General features: G+C 40.2%; 1 protein-coding gene and 1 non-coding gene across 6 annotated transcripts in view; one reads left to right on the top strand and one right to left on the bottom strand.

Moving 5' to 3' along the window:
* SSX2IP (SSX family member 2 interacting protein) overlaps window positions 1-22,591 on the bottom strand; it is a 44,009-nt gene extending 21,418 nt beyond the window's left edge. For 4 of the 5 annotated variants that reach the window (XM_047085316.1, XM_047085315.1, XM_047085317.1 and 1 more), the window contains exons 1-4: window positions 22,508-22,591; window positions 2,434-2,565; window positions 1,360-1,529; window positions 679-891 (exon numbers count right to left, since the gene is read on the bottom strand). In XM_047085316.1, the coding sequence (XP_046941272.1) occupies window positions 679-891; window positions 1,360-1,529; window positions 2,434-2,476 (426 nt within the window). In that variant the 5' untranslated portion in view covers window positions 2,477-2,565; window positions 22,508-22,591. Of the gene's footprint in view, window positions 1-678; window positions 935-1,359; window positions 1,530-2,433; window positions 2,566-22,507 lie in introns of those variants that run through there. The other variant, XM_047085320.1, reaches the window with a different exon arrangement.
* Window positions 3,411-3,518, top strand: LOC124516696 (U6 spliceosomal RNA). The gene has a single exon (XR_006963106.1). It is a non-coding gene; the product is annotated as a U6 spliceosomal RNA (small nuclear RNA).
* Window positions 22,592-23,290: the final 699 nt, after the last annotated feature.

Below are 23,290 nucleotides of genomic sequence, written 5' to 3'. Positions count from 1 at the left end.
ATCGCCTTCCACTGGACTACAATCTCCTTGAGAGCAGGGACTGGGGTTCACTCCTCTGTAAACCCATTGACCCTAGCACACAAAATACTCAATAAATTCTCCTCCACAAATTGAATGAATCATATACTAGGAGAGATCAGCAACTTTTGCCACTGAACACATTTCTGTCCACAGAGAAATACCTGATTTTGGCCCAGGTCAAACCCTGAATTAGAAGACTTCCTGGAAAACACTCTATACTCTGGGCTGTCCTAATAAGCGACCACTCCTTAGGGGAAAGGCTAAACCGCCCCCGGTTATCAATATCATTGCACAATTATTCACTATCTACTTAAAAAACACTCAGCCAAGGTTATCCAGATATAAAAAGTTTTAATGCAGAATTACTGCCTTCTTAGGCTTACAACTCTGAGTCACTCTAATTCATAAGACCTTCCATAGGCCTCTCTGGTTAAAATTAAAGTACTATCCACAACCCACAGCCTTTTTATAACCTGGAGGGTATACCAACTACCCCCTCCAGCCCACCACAGCTCCCCTGTCAAAATAATCTCTAGCCTGTAGGCACTGTAGGATGTACAGAGACCTAAAAATATTAAAGAGAAAACATTGTTATCATCTGGCTTAGCTTATGAGACATCTGCCTTATTGAAATACAGGTTGACATGCAATTTCTACCTTAAGTTTTGCATAGCAGTTCTGTAGATGGTCCATATCACTTCCCAGTTTCAGATTCTGTGTTTCTACATTTTCCTGAGCTAGAAGGTTCTTCCGCTGAAGTACAAGTAGCTCATTCATACAATTTAAAACAGCAACTATATTTAATTCTCTCTTTGTGTCTTTACCTTTGGATTCTTCATATAATGAAGGAAAACCGAAAGTAGTCAATTCCTGGTAGGAGAAAATGTTTTCCTCAAAGTTGGTTATCAGACAACTAAGTATAGAAACAAAAGACAGAAATATTTTCTGAGAAATCATAAAAACTACCCTGAGTTAAGAAAACTGTAAATATCCCAAAGGACAAAGAACAGAGAGAACTGGGCTCTTTTAGCCTCTGCTCTGCAATTGCCTGTATCCTGGAGCAAGGCACTCAGGTTTCTGCAGCAGTAAAATAAGGGAGAGACTCCAAGTGGAAGAGCCCCTAGGGTGATGTGCAGGCCAACCTGCTCCTGACAAAAACATTTACCATGTATCCAGACTAGATGATCACGGTGGTGGTTCTCTGCATTTCTAGTGTGTTTAAGTCCCAGGCCGATACATAACAACATACATGTGCTTAACAAGTGTTTTTCCCATAACTTCGATATGTTCTATTATATAACATGATTTATGCTATTCTTCTCACAAAACATTTTTTACCTGATCAAGATATGAAACACTTTGTTCAATATTCTCTTCTGTGCAGAAGGCACTGAAAAAACTGTGCACATTTTTTGATAAAGGTATTGAAGAACATAGCACTTGCTGTGAGTATAAACTTGATGGAGACATCTTTGTTTCTGAGGTATATTGACAGATATTTTTGCTTTCTGAAAGAATAAAAGGTATTTACTTAAACAATTTATAAAACACATGCAAAGAAAATTATCTCCGTTACCAAAGATGTTGAATTATATAAATATTTTTTAAAATTTTCAAATTCAGACAAAGCTGGTTCTTGTAAGAAAACTACACAAAATTGACCCTTGAACACTGCACTGACTTCCAACACAGCTGAAAAATCTGTATATAACTTCTGATTCACCAAAATTTAACTACTAATAGCCTACTGTTGACCAGAAGCCTTACGAATAACATAAGCAGTTAACACATATTTTGTATGTTACATGTATTATATACTGTATTCTTCCAAAAAAGGAAACTAGAGAAAAAAAAAGTGTTATTTAAAAAATCATAAGAGAAAATAAATATGCAGCATGGTACATTTATCAAAAAAAATTCTTGTATAAGTGGACCCACAAAGCTCAAACCCATGTTATTCAAGAGTCAACTGTACTTTTTTTTCAAAAAGATACAACTATCAAGTGCCCTTAGGAGGCATGTTAAGATACAATAGATTCTTAGTTTATACTATTTCAGATTTATAAAAATAACAGAAAAAAACCACCTATGTCAAAGTTTATATATTAAAGGAATAAATCAAAGTGTACTGAAGTAGCCAATAAACTCATTTCAAATGCATAAACGTTTCTCTCAAAAATAGCAACAATCAAACTCATCATCCATCAAAGGCATTTAACCCCACTTAAGTATGCACAATTCTTAGCTTTCCCAGATAATTTTTCTCAAAATAAAAATTTAGATATTTTACAATTATTTATGTCTCTCTCTAGTCACATCTTCAATATCTGTGGTAAATCATTTTACAGTTTCATTTAAAAATCCACCTTTACAATTACTGATTTAGTTTATACTTATTTTAGACTCAGGTACCTGAAGACAGATCTGGATCTGTAACAGTCATCCACTCTCCCATAGCAATCACCAGAGCCAGGATACCTGAGGAACCAGTTCAGCAGTGAAACATTCAGTCCAGCTGCTGTCACTCTTCTATGTAGGCATCTCCTTAAAAAGCAAATCATAAAATAACAGCATTTAACCAAAAATAAAAGCAAATATAAAATCAATGTGTAAAAAGAAGGATTTTGCATTATTTACTCCTGCACTCCCATGGTAGAGCAGAATGATAATCTGTGTCCATGTATGCACGTGTGTGTTTGTGTGTTTAAGAATCAGGAGTAAAGAGGGATGCCTGGGTGGCTCAGTTGGTTAAGCATCCAACTTTGGCTCAGGTTATGATTTCACGGTTCATGAGTTCAAGCCCCGCGTCGGGCTCTGTGCTGACAGCTCAGAACCTGGAGCTTGCTTCGGATTCTGTGTCTCCCTCTCTCTCTCTGCCCTTCCCCAATTCACACACTGTCTGCCTCTCTGTCAAAACTAAATAAACATAAAAAAAATTTTTTTTAATTAAAAAAAAGAATCAGGAATAAAGAGTTCTAGTAAAGTATTCATATTTTTTCATATACGAAGTACACAGTACATGATTTGACTCAGAATATAAATCTAGGTACAGCATTGTTGTACTAATAGATATTTCTATATTATATTCTCTAAGATAAAGTACAAAGCATTTATACAGATAAGAGAAAGAAAAACTTCTTAGATAGCATTCTCATTTTTTGTTTTTACTAACTGTATTAGCAAAAAAAAAAAAAAAAATTTAATTGCAATTCCCAGTGGTGGCACAGATGTAGAAAAAAGCATACTCCCATACACTGCTTGCCACAAAGATCACATCAATTTATACAACTACCAGCGATTTGGCAATATGTACCAAATCTTAAAAATGAAAACACATTTTGACCTAGAAAAATTACTTGTAAAGTTTTACCCTGATAAAATAATGATTTATGCTCATTTTCAACAGCACATATACAAAAATTGGAACAATACAGAGAAGATTAGCATGGCCCCTGTGCAAGGATGACACACAAATTTGTGAAACATTCCATATTTTTTATGTGGAATTTAAGAAACAAAACAGATTAACATGAGGGGAGAAAAAAGAGAGAGAAGCATAATAGGAAAAAAGACTCTTAACTACAGAGAACAAAATGAGGGCGATGGAGGGAGGTGGGTGGGGGGATGGGCTAGATGGGTAATGGACATTAAGGGCACTTCTGATGAGCACTGAGCATTGTATTTAAGTGATAATCACTGCATTCTACACCTGAAACCAATATTACACTCTACGTTAACTAACTGGAATTAAAATAAAAACCTGAAAGTAAAAGAAAAAAGATTTGTACAAGGATTCATCTACAAGTTGTTCTTGAAATCAGAAATAGCTTGTATGTTCCACAGGAGACTGGTTAAATAAATGACACATTTATACAACAGAACACCTTTAAACACAACCATGTGGAGTTAGGGTGGTTAAAAAATACATGAGAGGCCAGAAATATGTATGAATGAAGTGGACTAAGTATAAGAACCTTTCATATAACAGTTTCAGCCTACCATCATTTCCACTTTTTTATAAAGAAAAATGGAAGAAATAAATACTTCTACACCATAAAAAAATTCAAATGAAATTTTGTGAAATCTCCTAATGTTAGAAGCTAATTAGAAAATTATGCAAGTACCCTGTGGAAGGGGCAGTGGCTGGAAGGAGGATGTGAAAGAGCCTTTTCCACAGTGATCCGAGATGGCTGCACAAGTATACACATTAGTACAATCCTTCAAGTTGTACACTAAAGATCTGTGCACTTAACTGGATGTAAGTTACACTCCAAACAACATTTTTTAATAAAGCCAAATAAAAGGCCGGATCTGGATTATGAAACAAAGAGTTCGCAGCCCGTTCTGAATATTTAAGATTATGGAAATATTCATAATGTAATACTGAAATGAGAGGAAAATTTTCATTCATTCAATATATTTTTAATTGTGCTACTGTGTGCCAGGCACCCTCTTCTAGGCACAGGGGAAGCCCTGCTCTCAAGTTTACATTCGGGGGCGGGGGGGGGGGGGTAGAAATAGATAACGAGACAATAAATTAACCTAACACAGAGTGATAAGAACTATAAAGAAAGCTAAGCACAGTAACGTGAGAGTCCTGGAGTGGGGGTATCTAGATTCATCAAGGAAGGCTGCATCAAAATGTTGACATTTAAACTGAGACCTAAATGATACACAGTCAGCCACAAGATGTTCCAGCCCAGGTAGAAGAAATGAACTTGGTAAGAATGAAAACCATAAAGAAGGCCAGTATCTCTGAAGTACACAAGGACAGATAGTAGGAAGGTAGATTTTCTCAAAGTAGCAATGCAAAGCCATGGAAGGCATTTAGGCAATAAATCAACAGGATCTTCTCTAGGCTTTGAAAAAGATCACCTCAGCTACTCTACTCCCTGAATATATTGCAGGTGGGCAATAATGGAGGCTGGAAGATATGAGGCTACTGCATGAGTTCAGGCAAGAAGACACTTTTACATTACAGCTTGAACAGAAATAGACACAGGTAGATAAATTAGCGATGTGTTTTGGAGATAGAATCTTCAGGACTTGGAAAATGGGATGAAAAATACACAGAAGAGAAATCAAGGATGATTTCTAGGTCATAACAGCAGCCTATAATACATACTAATGCAAATTATGTTCTGTGCTGTATTACATGTTACAATGTCACACACCTACAGGTGGTTACCCAATCCGGCACCAATTTTTGCTATTTTTCTACTCATGTGCCTTAGCAAGAGCACCTTGAACTATTTTGCACTTCCCTCTGTCCTTAAATGGGTGCCTTCAGGAACAGGATAAGCAAGATAAAGGTCTGCACCAAGAAAGACAATGATTTCACTTTTTGCTTTCAGAGCTAGCAGCCATAAACAAAACAGGATCTAAGGGACAATAAACCCGTCTATACCAGCCCAGCTCTGCTTTGGTTAAGTTACTTAACCTCTCCAAGCCCTACTTTCCTCACTGGTAAAATGACATAATAATGGCTTACTTCATGATTTTCCCTGAGGATTAAGTGAGCTCAAGCACATAAAGAAGTACTTAGCACACGACTCGGCATATGGGACACACATAATTACTATGAGTTGTCATCATCACCATCACCATCATCATCATCTGGACACAGATCTGGACTGCTTGAGATAAATGACAGGAGATTCCATAATCTATATAACAAAAGGCCTGTTGCTCTTAATGATAAAAGTTGAACACAAATCCTGAGAAAATGTGGAGGCAGATATCCTCATAAAAACACAAATTTTCAGTGGGTTAATTCTTTGTAATCATTACACAGAGGGGAGGTATCATATCAGAATAGGCACTTTTCCAAGCCCTTCTTGTTTTTTTTTTTTTTTTAAATAAGACACAATACTGCCTTAAGTACCTTTTGTCTTCATACATAACAGAAAGATCAAACACCAAAATGTTTGCTATACACCCATTCTTTAAAATTGTAATTTAAGTCAGTTATTCTTCTGTGAATGTAGCTCTGTCCACTGTCTACAGGTTTAGACAGTGAATTTGTTAATTAAAATAACAAAAACAATAAGAAACAACCAACTGTGAAATATTCAGGTCTAGTTAAATGCTCACAATGAAAACCAAAACTCCACTTTGAAGCTCTACCAAAAAAAGAACTTAACCAACAGTATCTGACTTCACACTATCTAAAAGTTTCTAAGTATCCTCTTCTGTTCAATGATGCACCAAATTATACGCCAGAATGCTTGTAATAAAAGAAGTTACCCAACCAGACTATTAATCAATATACATCCCCAAACCAAGAGACTAAGTTAAGCAAGTTATTTCTAGCTCAACCACAGCTAAATTTCAGTAAGGATACCAACTATTTTTTATAAAGATATTATAATAAATTAGTATTAACTTCAAAAGATAAAGAAAAAAGCTAACAGGAATATCTCTGCTCTGCATAAACCTAACACCATCACAAGTATTTCAACTTTGAAAGCTTCAAAAGCAGCCAAGAAGGACCCCATTAAAGCCAAGTGCTGAAACACACAATGAAAAGTTCCACATAATAGATAAATCAAGTCATAGCAAATCATTACACAGTGAACCATGAGCACCCATGACAAGTCACATAAGAACAAACTTGGTTATACTAGCATTGTTATTATAGATTCACTATAGAAGGAGAAAAGGAAAAGGTCTACAGTAAATCATTTCACATTCAAGTAAACTGCAACCCCCATTTCTCTCCATATACCACTGGTTAGGGAAGCTGTCTGGATTCCAAGACAGATGAAATTCATGAATGAATTTTATGAGCAATCTTGAAGATTAAAGAATTTAACCATCCTGTAAAAGTCCTTTCATTCATCTAAAATTGTTGAGGAATAACCTTGAAATAAATTAAAGAAAGAAAACATCTATAAAGTAATCCATAAAAATTCTTTCTCCTATCCTCTACATCAGAGAGTTTTATTCCCTCCTCGTGGGTAACATATATATAGACATCTAAAAAACTTTCTTGATTCCAAGTATTTCTCAATGTACATTCCAGTAAGTCAGTCTACATAACAAAAAATCTTACTAATTTCAGCAAAACTGCAGTAATTTCTGTAAAAATGTTACCTTACTCTTTTCTGAAGAACTACTTTGGCTTCCTTAATATGTTGCCAAAGTACCAATGCCATATTTCGGGTATAAATAAGCAAGGGTACTCTAGTCTTTCCTGGGTAAAATTATTATGCAGAACTTAAGAATTGTCTAGTGGCATTTTCTAGGTTAGAATCCTAACAGAAAATTGGGAAATAGTAAGACATCTGAAATTAACTGTACCCTTCATGAAAAACGAAGACTTTAGTAAGTTTCATAAGTTTATCATTCTTCATGTCAAAGCATTTTCTTTCATATATATTTATCTATATTACAGACAGAAAACTTGGGCTCAGAGAGGCCAACAGGATTGCCTGAGGCCACATTTCTGGTTGGTTGTGAAGCCTGGACACAAATCTGTCTTCAAAACTGCTCTTTTCACTCTGTCACCAGGTAACCTTTCCACACTGTTCATGCAAACCTCTATATATAGAAAAACAAGAGTTAAATTAAAAGTAGAATAGAATAAAAAAGATTTCCATCAAATTTCTTAAAGAGAATGAATCCCATAGTTCACCTGAAATCATTCTACTCAGAGCATACAGTCCTTAAAAGAACATATCTACTACCTAAATTGAGGCATATGCGTAAACTTTTCTGCTATGCCATAAACAACAGCTTTTTTCCTCATTTAGAAATACTTTGCTTTCAAAAGGTTTAAAAACAATTCTCAGAAATGAATTCAGTTCTATAGAAAGTTTAACGAGGGTGGAATCACTCATCTTACCATTTTGTATTCTAGAGTAAATATTAAGACAACATCAAAACCAAAAGTTTGTAGATGTTTAGCAAAAACATTTGTAGTTCAGGTTAATTACACCCATTGTTTTTTGTTGTTGTTTTGTTTCCATCAGAAAAGTTCCTTGGCTGGTTATTGCTCTTCCTTTTATACAAAAGACTCTGGGGGTCTCAATATACAATAATCACTTGTAAAATTTGGGAGTAGGCAATCTCTAATCTCTAAGATAACTCCCAGTTACCCCTGCTTCCTGGTGTGCACACCTTTGGGTGCCCTTGCTCCTTGAATGTGGGCTGGATTCAGTGGCTAGCTTCTAACAAAGAGAATACACCAAGAGGTGACAAGATTTCTCTTCCTTATTTGGGTTATAAAAAGGCTGTGGCTTCTGTATAGGATCATTTACCACCCACTGCCTCTTGGATCCCTCTTTCTGTCATATTGTGAGCAGAGGCCAATGTGGCAAGGAGCTGATGTCTCAGTGTCTCCAGCCAATAGCCAGTGAAGACCTGAAGCCTGCCTAGACTCACAGGAGTGAGGTTAGAAGTAGATCCTCCCCCAGTCAAACCTTGATGACTGCCGCCTTGGTCAACATCTTCACAGCAGCCTAGCGAGGGATCCTGAGCCAGAGGCACCCAAATTCCTGATGGACAGAAATTGGGAAATAAATGTCTGTCGTTTTAAGCTGTAAAGTTCTGGAGTCATTTGTTATGCAGCAAGAGACGACTAATGCAAGTAAAAAAAAAAATATGTATACATTTTGCGTCCCTCCCATAATTTACGTCTCTAGCTGAAACATAACTAAAGTGACATCATATACGACAAGTGCAACAATCACCTTTACAATATCATCCAGTAGTGCAATTCATCTGTCCATATTATTTTTTTTTTATTTTTTATTTTTTTTTTTTTAATTTTTTTTTTCAACGTTTATTTATTTTTGGGACAGAGAGAGACAGAGCATGAACGGGGGAGGGGCAGAGAGAGAGGGAGACACAGAATCGGAAACGGGCTCCAGGCTCTGAGCTGTCAGCCCAGAGCCCGACGCGGGGCTCGAACTCACGGACCGTGAGATCGTGACCTGGCTGAAGTCAGACGCTTAACCGACTGCGCCACCCAGGCGCCCCAATCTGTCCATATTATTATAGGCAGATGCCTCCCACGACTAGTTTATGAACGTCTACAGGAAGTTATGAACTTTCCTATAGGGTTGGGATCTTTGTATCAAACAGTGCCTGAAACAAAGCAGGTGCTCAATAAATGTTTATAAAATGAACTGCATCCCACATTCGGCCCACTCACTTCCAACCTGTGTGCTCCACCTGGGCTTTCGTCTCTCACCTAACCCCAAACTAACACTTCTTCAAAGCCCAGAACAACCACCATCATCCCCTCCGCACAGCTCACTAAACTCTATTCTCTAGGTCCTCTGTATACTTGCTAATTTGTGTCATCATTCCTAGCTAGACTCTCACGTACTACAATTTTTACATTCCTGTATTCCCTCCACTAATCTTAACAGACAGAACAATACTCAATAACTGATGATAAATTAACATGTTCATTCTGGGAAGCAAAGGAAAACAGCAATGGAAAAGATGCAAAAGATGTGAGTCCTTCAGAGAAAAGTATTACTCTCTTCATCCCCCAAATCTCTAACACAACTACCAACTGAAAAAGAGCTCAGCAGAAACATAAGTAGTATCTTGATTACAAGATTTCCTTCACACAGTACAATATTTTAAGTGTTCTTTTCAAGTTCACTTGAAATTCAAGCTTGAGAAGGTGCAATTGCCTACCTAATCGGAATTCTAAAACTTCAATCAAGTGTCAGAAAATAATAGCTTTTCATTACAGGAATGTAGTAACACTCACTATACCATCTAGGCTTCTAAATATTGCACAGGATTTGTCACAAATAGCTAATTAAAGTCTTCGCTAATATCTCACAAAGTTAGAGTCACCAAATTGTCAGGTTAAGAAAATTGTTAAAACTATGTCTTTATGTATTCGTCCTATCTTACAAATTCACTCATAAAAATTAAAAATTCAGTTATCAGCATATTTTAAATAGATGTTATTACTCTCAAAAAGCAAATGTTATTACTTTAAAAACTAATACTACTATCTATATTTTTGCTCCAAAGAAAACTACAGATTTAAATTCCATTATAAATACTTCTACTACCTTACACAAAACCACTGAGGTTTGCATATCAGTGTAGAAACACACCAAATTCAACTTAGAAAATCTATCTTTTACAAATTTAAAACCTAAAGTAACTCATCTGAGTGGCACAGTTTAAAAGTATAGAAATTTGCCACAGAAACAAATTCCTCATAACTTAAGTTTGAATAGATACTTGGATGGCTGAAACTCCAAACGTGGCATTCCCTTAACCATCCCTTCTGTTGAGTTTGTGGCTACGAGGAGGCCTGAGGGTTCGGGAGTACAGTGCCAACAGGGAAAGCCTCACAGGCCTGAGCCAGACAGACTAGGATCACATCCTGACCAAGTCTCTCCAGCTGGTTTCCTCACCTGGAAAATGGGGTAGCACTCTCTTTTTGGAGGGTGGTTGTGGGTATTTAATGACATAATAGGTGAAGAACAAAGCACAGCATAGCTAGTAGTTAAGGAACTGATTTAACAAACATGTGCCAGAGGCTGTTCTAAATGTTTTACATATGATGTCAATTCTCACAACAATCCTATATCATTTCCTTTTTACAGATAAAGAAATTAAGGCACAGAAAGGCTACCCACCCCCTCCCTAGACTCCAGAGCCCATTCTCTGAACCAACACATGCTGCTGCTTTAGTGGATGAAAGGCTCAGGAAGCAATACTCCTACCAATTATTAAAGGCCACCACTCATTAATCCAGATCTCCAACTGGGCAAAGACTGCACAGAGTAGTGTGAAGACACAAATTATGGTCAAATATTTCATGCATATCCTTTTGGGTTGAGGGATACAATCTTAGTGAAGCTCCAAGCCAGAATCTGCCATTAGAAAGCCACCCACTTAGTAGCTTCGGAAGCAGGGAACAACATGCTATATTTTAAACTTCTTATATACACCCTTGAACCAACTGTTGCTGCAGTATGAGTAACAGTATGGTATAATGGTTAAGAGCACAGGATCCAAAGCCAGACCACCGGGTTTCAAACCCCGGTTCCACCACCCACAAACTAAGTGGCCCTGGACAGAAATCTCTGAACTTCATTTTCCTCATTTGCAAAAGGAGAGTATAGAGTCTTTGGTCTCAAAAGATTATTAGATGGGTAAATATATTTAGTTTTAAAAATTATTTAATAGCCTTATTAAAAGTTTATGCATGTGCAGGGCTTCACATAAGGTCTTGGTTACATGGTAAGTGCCCAGTAAGTACTCAATAAACATTAGCTATTATTAGATACTTTACTAACTTGAAAAGATTTTACAATATTTTGTTAATAATAAAAAAAAAGTTGCAGAACAATTATCTAACATGACCTTATTTGGTCTTTAAAAAACTCCCAAAACTATAGAGTATATACAGATAGATATAAATTCTGCTCTATAAAGATAGAAATTTGTTATATAACAACAGAAAAAACTAGAAAACAAGAACAACCTCTAAGTAGAAAAGGGAGGGGGAAGAGCCAGACTTTATCCCTTTCATTTACACACAGATCTTATGCGTAATCGTTAGTTTTTTGTGTCTTCCAAGTTTTCTGTAAGTGAATGTGTTTTCCTTACGATGATGAAAAAAAAATCCACATTTTTAAAAGGCAATTACAATGATAAACATCTGCAGTATCTTAACAAACAAAAGCAAGCAGCCCTGTTGGGCAAAAACCAGTGAGAAATTATACAAAAGTCCTACAGCTACTCAGATAATCAATTATGTAAGGGAAACAGAACTTTAGCAGTGGTCAGTAGTTTGTAGTTTTAGATGGCGATCTATCAGTCTGTAAAAATTTGCAATCTATAAAAGGCTTCTATTACTACATATCCCATCATACAAATAAGCAAGCATACCATAATGACAACAAACTGGAGACAATCTAAACGTCCGTCAATAAGCAGTTAAATGCCAATACAGATAGTTTAGCCGAAAGATGGGCTACTTTGGAATTATTCAAGAAGATGTGCATGTACAGCATGAAAAAAAACCCAGTATGGATAATATCAATAGTATGATCACCATGTTTCATTAAATCAAACTATATAAATACTACCTAACTTTAGGAGAAAGGTCTAGAAAAGTTACAAACTGTTACTAACATGACAATCCTGTGGGATGAGATGGCTGGGTGTAGGGAGGGGTGGACCCTACCTCCATTCACTTCTTTAATAGGACATTTTGATATAGCTGGAGTGTTTTAGGAGCATGGATTATTTTGTAGTATCTTTAAAAGCAGTGGGCTCATGCACAATTAATGAGATAATGTATGAGGAAGTACTCCCACCTCAATCCCAGATGGTAGCATCCCTACCCTTTAGTGGAAATATCAACTTAGACAAATGATAAACTCTCTCCACCAATCAGTTACATTTCTAGCACCTATCCCACCTATTCACACGTACAAGTGAGCAACGGTGACGCAGTCTTCACAACGATGCCCTGCTTTGTTGGAGTATATCCATGGGGATCTAGCCCATCAGGGAAGACCATCCCCCACTGCACTGCTGTGAAGAGTAAAGACAGAGTACTGGCACACCTAGCAAAAGGGACTATCCCTCTGGCTCAGTTATAATCTCAATTTGGTAGGAGAAAGAAGGGAAATAGATTGACACGGATTTATAACTATGAAGATTCTTTTCAAAAAAGAATGCTCTTACTCTATTGATCTTCTATGACTCAGCAATAAGATGTACTTCCTTGCGTCAGGAGAGCAGTTTATTAAGTTACATAAGGTATGTACTTAGAGATATTCCCCATCACCTGATACTTCATTATACACTGACTTGCACTGCTTATGTTTTTATCTGTTCTGGTCATGGCTCCCCAATCGAATTGTTAGTTTGTTTCAGGACAGTGTCACTTCAGGAAGCTGCACAGGATATTGAAACAGCACTAGACCAGGTGTCAGGGGCTAAGGTTCTTGGGGCCACTTCTGTCATTCACTGAGCAACCTTGACCTAGTCATCATTTCTCTGGTTTTCAGTATCCACATCTGCAAAATGAGGAGGCTGAACTAGGTGACCTTTAAAGAATTTTGAGTCTATTAACTATGTTTTTTTACATTTCTCATGGGACCTAATATGGAGTTGAGTACAGCTATTCATATCAAAATTTCCTCTTTATAAAAATGTGCACACATGGTCTTCACAACCGTATGTTTAGCAAAAGAGATTCTACCTAATTCTAACAAGATTAACTTTTTTTTTTAAGTTTATCTATTTATTTGAGAGAGAGAAAAAAGAGCGGAAGGGGAAGAGAGAGAGAATTCCAAGCAAACTTCAAACTGTCCGTGCAGAGCCTGATGTGGGGCTTCAACTCACAAACTGTGAGATCATGACCTGAAACGAAACCAAGAGTCAGACACTTAACCCACTGAGCCACCAGGTGCCCCTAACAACAATAACAATTTATTAAGGATAAACCATTAACTAGGAAAAATTTAAAGCATTTTAATATAATAACTCATTCAATCTCACAACAGCCCAAATAGTTATCTTCCCCCACCCCATTACAGATGACAAAACTGAGACCCAGAGGGTTTTCTTGCCCAAGGTCACACAGCTAGAGTGTGACAAAGCCAACATTCAAACCCAAGTAGTCCAACACAGTAACTACTACAACTTACTGTCTTTATTGTAAGAGAGGAGGGAAAACACAGTATATGAGCTGCTTTTCAAACTGAACACAAACATAAGTACTCACTTTTCTGCCAAGTCACCTTGAGACTACATTACAATAAGATACTAATTATTCCAACTGAGCAACTGGGATGTGAAGTATATAAGCACAGACAAAACATTCCATGTTATAGCAATTTAAAAAAAATTTTTTTTTTAATTTTTTTTTAATGTTTATTTATTTTTGAGACAGAGAGAGAGAGAGAGAGAGAGACAGAGCATGAACAGGGGAGGGTTAGAGAAAGAGGGAGACACAGAAACCGAAACAGGCTTCAGGCTCTGAGCTGTCAGCACAGAGCCCGACGCGGGTCTCGAACCCACAGACCACGAGATCATGACCTGAGCCGAAGTCGGATGCTTAACCGACTGAGCCACCCAGGCGCCCCAAAAAATTTTGTTTTTAATCTAGTGAATATAGACCCCAAATTGCCAAGCTTTCCTGGAACTGCCATTCCCTTCTGTTTGTGTTTCCAGGTCACTTTGCATTAACTTTTTTTTTTTTTATATTTACCTTTGAGAAAGAGAGACAGAGCATGAGTGAGCAGGGAAGGGGCAGAGAGAGAGGGAGAGAAGTAGGCTCCAGGCTCTGAGCTGTCAGCACAGAGTCAGATGCAGGGCTCCAATCCTCGAACTGAAGTTGGATGCTTAACCGACTGAGCCACCCAGGTGCCCCCACTTTGAATTAACTTTTACAACACAGATCTCACTGTAATGAAACTTGTCTCCCACTACCTAAACTGACCTACTGGTCAAGAGGCCTGGCATTGTACTGTTTGTACTCTGCTTTGCTATGATGTATCATAAATGAGCCATGGTAGGATCCAGTAAAACATTTGCTGAATAAATGTCAATTAAGTTCAATGACATATTAGTGTGAGGTATGCTACTTTAGTATGATGACAGACAAGAACCCACATTTAAGCCATAGTGCATCTCAGAATGGCTTTCAATTCAATCTTGATTGGTGCCAGCTCATAGAAGCAGCAAGGTGATCTAGTGTACGAATCAAGAGCATGATAATTTAGGGGTGCCTGGGTGGCTCAGTCAGTTAAGCGTCCGACTTCGGCTCAGGTCATGATCTCACAGGCCATGAGTTCAAGCCTCGCGTCGGGCTCTGTGCTGATATCTCAGAGCCCGGAGCCTGCTTCGGATTCTGTGTCTCCCTCTCTCTCTGCCCCTCCCTGGCTCATGCTCTCTGTCTCAAAAATAAATAAAACATTAAAAAAAATTAAAAAAAAAAGAGCATGATAATTTAGAGACAGTATACCAATTTCAAATTCTTCCAGTATACATGTAGGAAAGCAACAATCATATTCTTACAAGAGGATTGTTAAGAACAAAAGAGAAGCACTGTTTTAAAATTTATCTTACTTAGTAAGGTTGAAAGTGAGCTAAGAAGTCCAAATAAAAAAGTTATCATTTATCGGTATTTTATTCCTAAAATAATTACGGTAACAACACATAGTAAAGGCAATGAAAACAGCAACAACAAAAAACCCAACATAATTCATGAATTTGTAATAGTGTAATCATGTATAATAGATTTCTCAATGATTCAGCCCAAATTCAGTCATTGGTTATAGTTCTCAAATTGTGGTCTCAGGATGGGCATCAGTAGCATCTAGAACTTGCTAAAAATGCAAATTCTCAAGTCCCATTCCAGGTCTAAAGATTCAGAAACTCTGGGAGTGGGACACAGAAAATCAGTGTTTTCACAGAAACTCCACGGGATTCTGATGCATCAAGTCTGAGAACGTGGCTTATACTCTACAGAATGTGTTTCAGTGTAAGTTAGTATTCTATTTATGCACTTAGAATATGGAATACCAAAAAGGAATTCTTACCTACGGGTGCTACAGAATGGATTTCGAGAATAATGTAAAAGTGTTCCAGAGTACTACATGAGGGTTGAAAATAACAGTCCTAGAGAACCTGGCTAAGGCTCAACAAACCTTGGAAGGTAGGGAGCACCTTTGAAAAACAAAGTTTGGCAGCTGAAATTCATATATCCCATTCATATACTCTACAACCTAGCAAGTCCCCTTATAGGTATAAATCCAAGAGAAACTTGTGCATCTCTGTGCAAAGGGGCATGAACATAAATAGTGACATTCTTTATATGAGCCAAGTAGCACAAGAGCATAACCCTGGGGCAACCCAAACACCCAAGAGCAACAGAATGAAAAAAAAAAGTGGGGCATATATGCAAAACAGAGTATTAGGCAGCAATCAGAAAATCCCAGAGACACACAACATAGAGGAGTCTCAGCAATACCACGTAGATGAATTTTGCATTATAGTAAGTGAAAAACAAGTCTCAGAAGACAGGGCACGTAACATAGTTGTTAATTGTGTATGTGTTTGGAAAACCCGTAGATGCCATAAAACTGTATTTTAAAAGACACCAAGGGAATGATGAATATAAGATTCAGTAAACGGTTGCCTCAGGTGAGACAGGTAGGGAAAAGGGCTGGAAGGGCCTATACGGTTATACAGAGGTTACTGTCAAGGCACTACTGTTATGTTAGATGGTGCCTATCATTAAAACTAAATAAATAGACTAATTATGAGAATGTGTCCTGAACCAAGAATATAACTAATTCTTTGTATCTGAAGTCCTTTAATTTTTTTTTTAAATATATAATGTCCCTCAAATATGTCAAACACTAAATTCTACCTGGTCTGGCTATGAGGCACCAAGAGCCCTGGGTCCTGAGCCTGACAACTCCTAAGGCAGGGATAGCTAGTGATTCTTCCCCCTGAAAGTATAAAAACAAGCAGTTTTGGCTATAGTTTCAAGGATCTATGAAGCCATACAGATCTACAAAGGATGCATGGATAGGGAGTGAAGAACTGAACTCCTGTGCCAGTTAATTACAAGAAACCAGTAGGAGAGAACAACTCTCAGCCGAGTGGCTCATCAGCTATGCCATCCTTACCATGGCTCTAGAAAGGAGCAGACAGAACACCATTTATAGATGGAAGAATCTGAGACAGATTAAACTAACTTGCCCAGTTACAAACCTGGGAGCAGGAATGAAAATCCAGCTATTTAATAGTATGGAAGGTAAGAATAAAAACTAGCTATTAATGATTCCAAAGCCTCACAGATCCTGGCCTCCTCTTGACACTCAACACGTATCCCAAGCAAATGATATGAATTCTGCAGGCCCATCTCTTCATTATAAAATAACACAGCTGATGACGGGTTTACTTATTAACGATTTCTAAGATGTCTTCTTGCATTTTATATTCTAGATCTTTTGTGTGGGGATATTTCTAAGACTTGGATACAGAATAGAAAGAATAATGTTGAAGGTGCCAAATTTTAGACAGGAAAGTACAGACAAGCAGATGACAATCTAGTGGCAAAGGACTGACACACTCAAGACTGGGACCTTTACAACCTACACTAACTCTCAGATGAAAGGCATATGCAATAGCCGGTACTCATCTCAGATTGTAAGTAGCTACTGGCCACTCATTAAAACCCTGTACATGATTGTATGTAGTGCTAGGATTCCTTTAGAGCAATATTCTTCTAGCAATCTCATCCCAACTTGATGTTTCCAAAACATTAAGGTTCCATTCTCGGCAGCCCTGGCACAAAAATATTAATAGCCAACTACGCAATTAATGGTCAGGGTCCGGCTGATGGACTTAGCCATGATGATGAGGATCATGAAGGACAGATAAACACTTCGGAAGTTGGACTGACAAACGCGATGACAAGTATACAAAAGGGAGGCATTTATTCTCATGCGAAAATCTGTCTTTGGTGCTAGACAGGTAACAGTGTCACTTAAAGAGAACAGAGGAATAAGATAATAAAATCAGGTGTAGTTAAGTATGTGATAATGAGCTCAGTGTAGAACTTACAGGGTTTAGAGATGCCCTCATGAGACATTCAAACGGGGATAAACTCTAGGGCCTGGAGATCAAAAGACATCAGGGCAGATTTAGGAGTCGTCAGCACATATGTGGTACAGAAAAAGAGAGGCAGCAGAAAGAACTCTAAAGAACATTAACATGTAGCAGGTGAGTGAAGGGAACCTGGATATATACTGGGGGAGATAAATACTGGGGTAGGGGGTGGACTCTAGGAAAGTTAAGGGAAAAGAAATTTTTAAAGAAGAGGGGGTAATGAACAGCAGCAAAGGCCATGAAAGGGCAAGATCTGAATAAAATATGGTGGATTTGGCAATTAGTGACTTTATGACAAAGGTGAAGAAATTGGATTTCAGAAAAGTGATGAGCAAATATGAAAAGGAGACAATAAATCATTTACTCAAGGTTAGTTTCCCAGAATGTGAAAACTGAGCTCCTTACATGTGGAGACTTTATTAGATGCTCACAGATCTGCTAGCAACTCAAAAAAATAAAAACATTCTGTCCTTAAGTTAGTTCTTATTCAATTGCAGCATTTTTATATCAAATAGAAATACTAAATAATAAATGTAAGTTATTTTTCTAGGCACCATTATGGATATTAACATATTATTTAATCACAACTCCATGAAGTATGTATTATTCTTAACTTACAAATGAGATGACTAAGGACAGAGAAGATAAGGTCAAGTAATAACTTGCCCAAGGTCAAAGTACTAGTAGAATGGTCAAAACCAAAATTCGACTCAGGAGAGTTAAGAGGGAGGGAAGGCAATATAGGAAGCAAGAATTAACAGATGAGAGCTGTAAATATTATTGGCTAACTGGCTGTAGCTTAATTTCTACTTAAGAACTTTTTTTTTTGAGATGGGGATGGGGGGAGAGGGAGAGGAGCAGAGGGGGAGGGGGGAGAGAGAGGGGGAGGGGGGAGAGAGAGGGGGAGGGGGGGAGAGAGAGGGGGAGGGGGGAGAGAGAGGGGGAGGGGGGAGAGGGGAGAGAGGGGGAGGGGGGAGGGGGAAAGGGGGGAGGGGGAAAGAGGGGGGAGAGAGGGGGGAGGGGGAGGGAGAGGGCAGAGAGGAGAGGGAGAGGGAGAGGGGGAGGGGGGAGGGGGAGAGGGGGAGGGGAGAGGGGAGAGGGAGAGGGGGAGGGGAGAGGGGAGAGGGAGAGGGGGAGAGGAGAGGGAGAGGGAGGGGGGGGGAGAGAGAGAGAGAGAGAGAGAGAGAGAGAGAGAGAGAGAGAGAGAATATCTTAAGCAGGTTCCACACCCAGCAAGAAGCCCGACTAGGGGGTTTAAGCTCACAACCCTGAGATCAGGACAAGAGCTGAAAACAAGAGTCAGAAACTTAACCAACTGAGCCACCCAGGTGTCCCAAGAACTTTTTTTTTTAAATTTTTTTTAATTTTTTTAACATTTTATTTATTTTTGAGACAGGGAGAGACAGAGCATGAACAGGGGAGGGTCAGAGAGAGGGAGACACAGAATCCGAAACAGGCTACAGGCTCTGAGCTGGCAGCACAGAGCCCAAAGCGGGGCTCGAACTCACGGACCCTGAGATCATGACCTGAGGCGAAATCGGCCGCTTAACCGACTGAGCCACCCAGGTGCCCCCCAAGAACTTATTTTTAATTTAAAAGGCAATTTGTGTCTTCTCTCATCTCAGAATCCTACAGTGCTAGGGCTTTTGTTTTTTAACAGCCCTTAATGACACTTAGTTTCTGTACTGCATTATAATTTTATTTCTCTTACAGAACTACAAGTTGCTTGAAAATGGAGCTATATCTTATTTATCTTTGTATCCCTATTCCCCCAATCTTGAAAGTAAAACATCCTTGATAAAAATTGGTTCTATGAATAATCACTTTTCTTTCCTACAGTTTCTGGGGGCTTCAAAAACTATTTTTAACTATATTTAACTGTTGAGTAGGGCTGAGGTCTCTTAGATTCTACTTAGATTATCTACATTCAGAACATTTTCAGATCATTCAAAGTACTGACTTTGGCAGAAATACCCTTCTAAAAATCTAATATAATTCTCCTGGATAAAAACCATTTAAAAGTGGGGTACCTGGGTGGCTCAGTCAGTTAAGCGTCTGACTTCGGCTCAGGTCATGATCTCACAGCTCGTGAGTTCGAGCCCCACATCAGGCTCTGTGCGGACAGGTCAGAGCCTGGAGCCTGCTTCGGATTCTGTGTCTCCCTCTCTCTCTGCCCCTCCCCTGCTCACACTCTGTCTCTCTCTCAAAAAATAAATAAACACTAAAAAAAAAATGTATAAAAAACAAAACAAAACCATTTAAAAGCTCCCTAGCATCTACTGGTCAAAGGTCATAGCTCTGTTCTCTAACCTTATCACTAACATACCCCCACCTGACTCCAACAACCAATCCACTAGTATTTCCCCAACAGTATATTGGGCAGAACGTGACACCACGCGCTTACCAGGTGAACTCCTTCTGTCAAAACAGAGCCGAAATTCTCCTTTCTGAAGCCTATTCCTAGTTGCAATTTTTCTTTTCTATTTTTGCTCTCTCCCTCCCTACACTGTTAATTTCCTACAAAACAAACTTCTCAAGGCAACACTCATCTTTTTTATCCTTTGGTCTGGCAAGCAGCAGCTCAGTGTTTATTAAAGCATAATTCAGTACATCTGCTGGTACTATGTATACTACTGACCCACTATCAAAAGTAATGATTTTAGGTTGTTTTCCATTAGCAATAGTGAATGGTACACCTCTCTAGGTCACCTCTGAATTCAAGATTAACATCTACCTTCATTACCAGCTAATCATAATCACCATCACTAAAGACACAAAAAGCCCCTCAAAGTATCAAAACCCTTTGTGTCTTGAGCGCAACAAACCAACAAGGCATATTCACAGCTATCGTAAAATGTATGAAAAGAAACATTACTTAAAAAGCTTTGGACTGGCTCCAATTTAAGGATGTGAAACGAACTAAAATCACACACTTGTGGGACAATGTCTTTGACCTTTTTATCTGTAGGCACATACTACACATATAAGGATACTTTTGCCTACTTTTATAATGTCCACCTTTTTAAAACCTGCTTTGTCAAAGAGCAGCTAGGTCGGGTTTTAGGAGAACCCATGAGTATATACAATCTTTGTGTCGGTTTTGAGGCTTCTGACAAATCATCTGAACAGTTAACGTTTTAGTTCTCATATATATGCCACCTCGGCATGCCTGGAACAGAACGTACTTTAACAAGTCTTGTCACAAGGCACAATGTGTTATGAGGAGATCTTCACATTTCAGCCTAGAATAACAGTCTTTGCAGTTATCTTCAAGCTGCTTCACCCATGTTACTTAATCCTAGGGCTTTATTATCTTCATTGCACAGATGGGGAAAGAGGAGGGAAGGAAGGGATAAAACGACTTGGCTGAAGGGGCCCAGCAAAGTCACTAAACGAGCCTTCATTTTATCAGCTGCTAATCCTCTTTTCAAAGAACCATTTTGTTTGAGGAACTTTCACTGACAGCAAACAGAACAGTGGGTCAAATTGGTCATTAGCTTTTTTACTTGTTTAGTTTGAATAACATAAGATTCCTAGGCCTCCGTGTTATGACAGCTATAGGAGAGGAGTTTTGATGGAAGTTCTGTCTGAATCCAAGTTCATAAATCTACCTCTAACTTCTTCTAAATTTCAAGATAGCTTGACTTCAAGTTTCACTCTAAAAGCATTTTTGTCACTCTCCAGATCTCTCACTCTTTTCAAGTTTTATTCAATCTCCTAAATGTGTCAAGTCATACCTACCTTTCAGCTCAGGATCAAGCTACCAGAATTTTCTTCTACCTAAAGAGTAAACCAATTCCTCCTGAGCCATGCAATGTTCCAAGGCATCCATCTTTCACCACCAACTCTACAGCCAGACTCTAATCTGTGTTAGGGAAGCCTTAGCAATTTCAAACTCCAGGCCGCTTCCACTCAGTTTAGATCCACTCTTGGAGGAGTGCCTCTTCTAATCCTCTCCCCCATTATGCCCCACCCACGAAAGGGAAATCTCGATTCTCTCAGATTCAACAAGAACTGTATCAGAGTTGCAAGTAATGACAATCTGGCAATCACAACTACGGACCTTGAAATGAGGTAATAATCTAAAGATCGCCACATTACACGTGCTAGGAACAAATTATTTAGCAGATTCCATTTCTTGGGCCCAAGTGGCTTGCAAAACAGGGCGATCAGCACAGGCTCAAAAGCGGGCAGGGAGCTCACAATTCGGCTTACCGTTCTCTACTGTTAAAATTCTACACCAAAATATTTTCACACTTGCCTGCCTTTTAGATGATGTAAGCTCTTCCCCTTGACTTTTAACTAGACCTCCATCGGGGATCTCTTCCCCCGCAGCAGCCACGGGCCGCTCAGTCAGTAACTCATTCTAAGGACTGCCTCTTGCGGCTCGCCCCAACAAATCCCGAAGCCCGCATGCCCCGCAGCCTCCGCTAGCGACACACCGCAGCCCCAAACTGGCCATCCCCTCCTCCCCCACGTCGCTCGTCATCCCACGCCAGGCGCCACCCTCTCTCCATCCGGGAGAGGATTTGGGGCTCCGCGGTCCGGATTCCTCCCGGGGGCGCAGCGCTGCGACCGCTAGCGGGAGCGGACGCGCGCTGGCACCTACCTCCCACCTCCTCCTCCAGCCACGGCCGGGGTCAAAGCTCGCCCGCCTCCTCCAACGGCCCCAACGGCCGCGCCAAGCCTCTCGCAGAGGAGCGGGGGCGCCGAGCCAGGTGCCGGCGCTCACCTCCGCACCCGCCCTCTGGCTCCCAGCCGGCGCCCACCCCAGGCCCCGCCGGCGCCCCCGCCCCTCTCCGGGCGGGCGCGTCACAATCCCCGTTCGCGTGGCGGGGGGGGGGGGGGGAAGAGTTCTCACCGTCACCGCCCCCGAGAGCGGCGGGGGAGGCACCGCTCGCTGTCTTAAGCCGGCTCTCGTAGCCCCGGGGGCCCGCACAGGCGCCGCGGCACGCAGCGCCCCGCGCCGGCGGCCCCGCCTCCGCCTCGGGCTCCCGCCTTCCCCGCCCTTGGCCGGGCTCCGCTCCTCCCCTCGCGGCCACCCCCAGCCTGGGCAGGTTCGCTAGGTTCCCACCCCGCCCCCGCGCCGCCGGCGCCGCAGGCTCAGCCGCCTCCCATTGGCTCCTCCGGTTGCTAGGCGATGAACAACCGTGGCCTGCATTGGCCCCCAGAGTCTCCTCCACCCCCTCCAAAAAAACCTAGAGAAAAAGAAAACCTTATCCCTAGAGCCGGAGAGGGATGCGGGCGCAGCTGCGGCTGCGGCACCTGTTACGCCCTGTGATTCACCCGGGCCCTGCTCCCCGCCCCCTCCTTACGCCCGCGGGGCTGGGGCCCCTGGGCTCCGTGGGGGAAGCGGGTCGTGGCTGCTTCAAGGCACGTGTTCCGAGCCCCAGTGAACCCCAACACCCACCCTAGAAGCAAAAATGAAGCATCCCAAAAGAGCCACGTGCGCTGGCAAAAGTGGAGAAATAAACCAAACAACAGCCGGCACCCAGAATTAGGTCAGGCCCAGGGGAAGGGAGGTTCAAGCGTTGGGAATCATGGATGCAAACAACCCAACCCGGGGAAAGTTACATGTAAAATTAGGGCAAAGAAACGGACCTGGGCAGAAGACAGCGAGAAAACTGACGATGGCACTCGTGAA

This window comes from Lynx rufus, unplaced genomic scaffold (genome assembly GCF_022079265.1).
Source record: "Lynx rufus isolate CCGP_SWC_20201006 ecotype Redwood Valley unplaced genomic scaffold, mLynRuf1.p SCAF_2, whole genome shotgun sequence".
Classification (NCBI taxonomy): Eukaryota; Metazoa; Chordata; class Mammalia; order Carnivora; family Felidae; genus Lynx; species Lynx rufus.
Note: the sequence above shows the minus strand (reverse complement) of the source record. Positions and strands in the feature narration are given on the sequence as shown.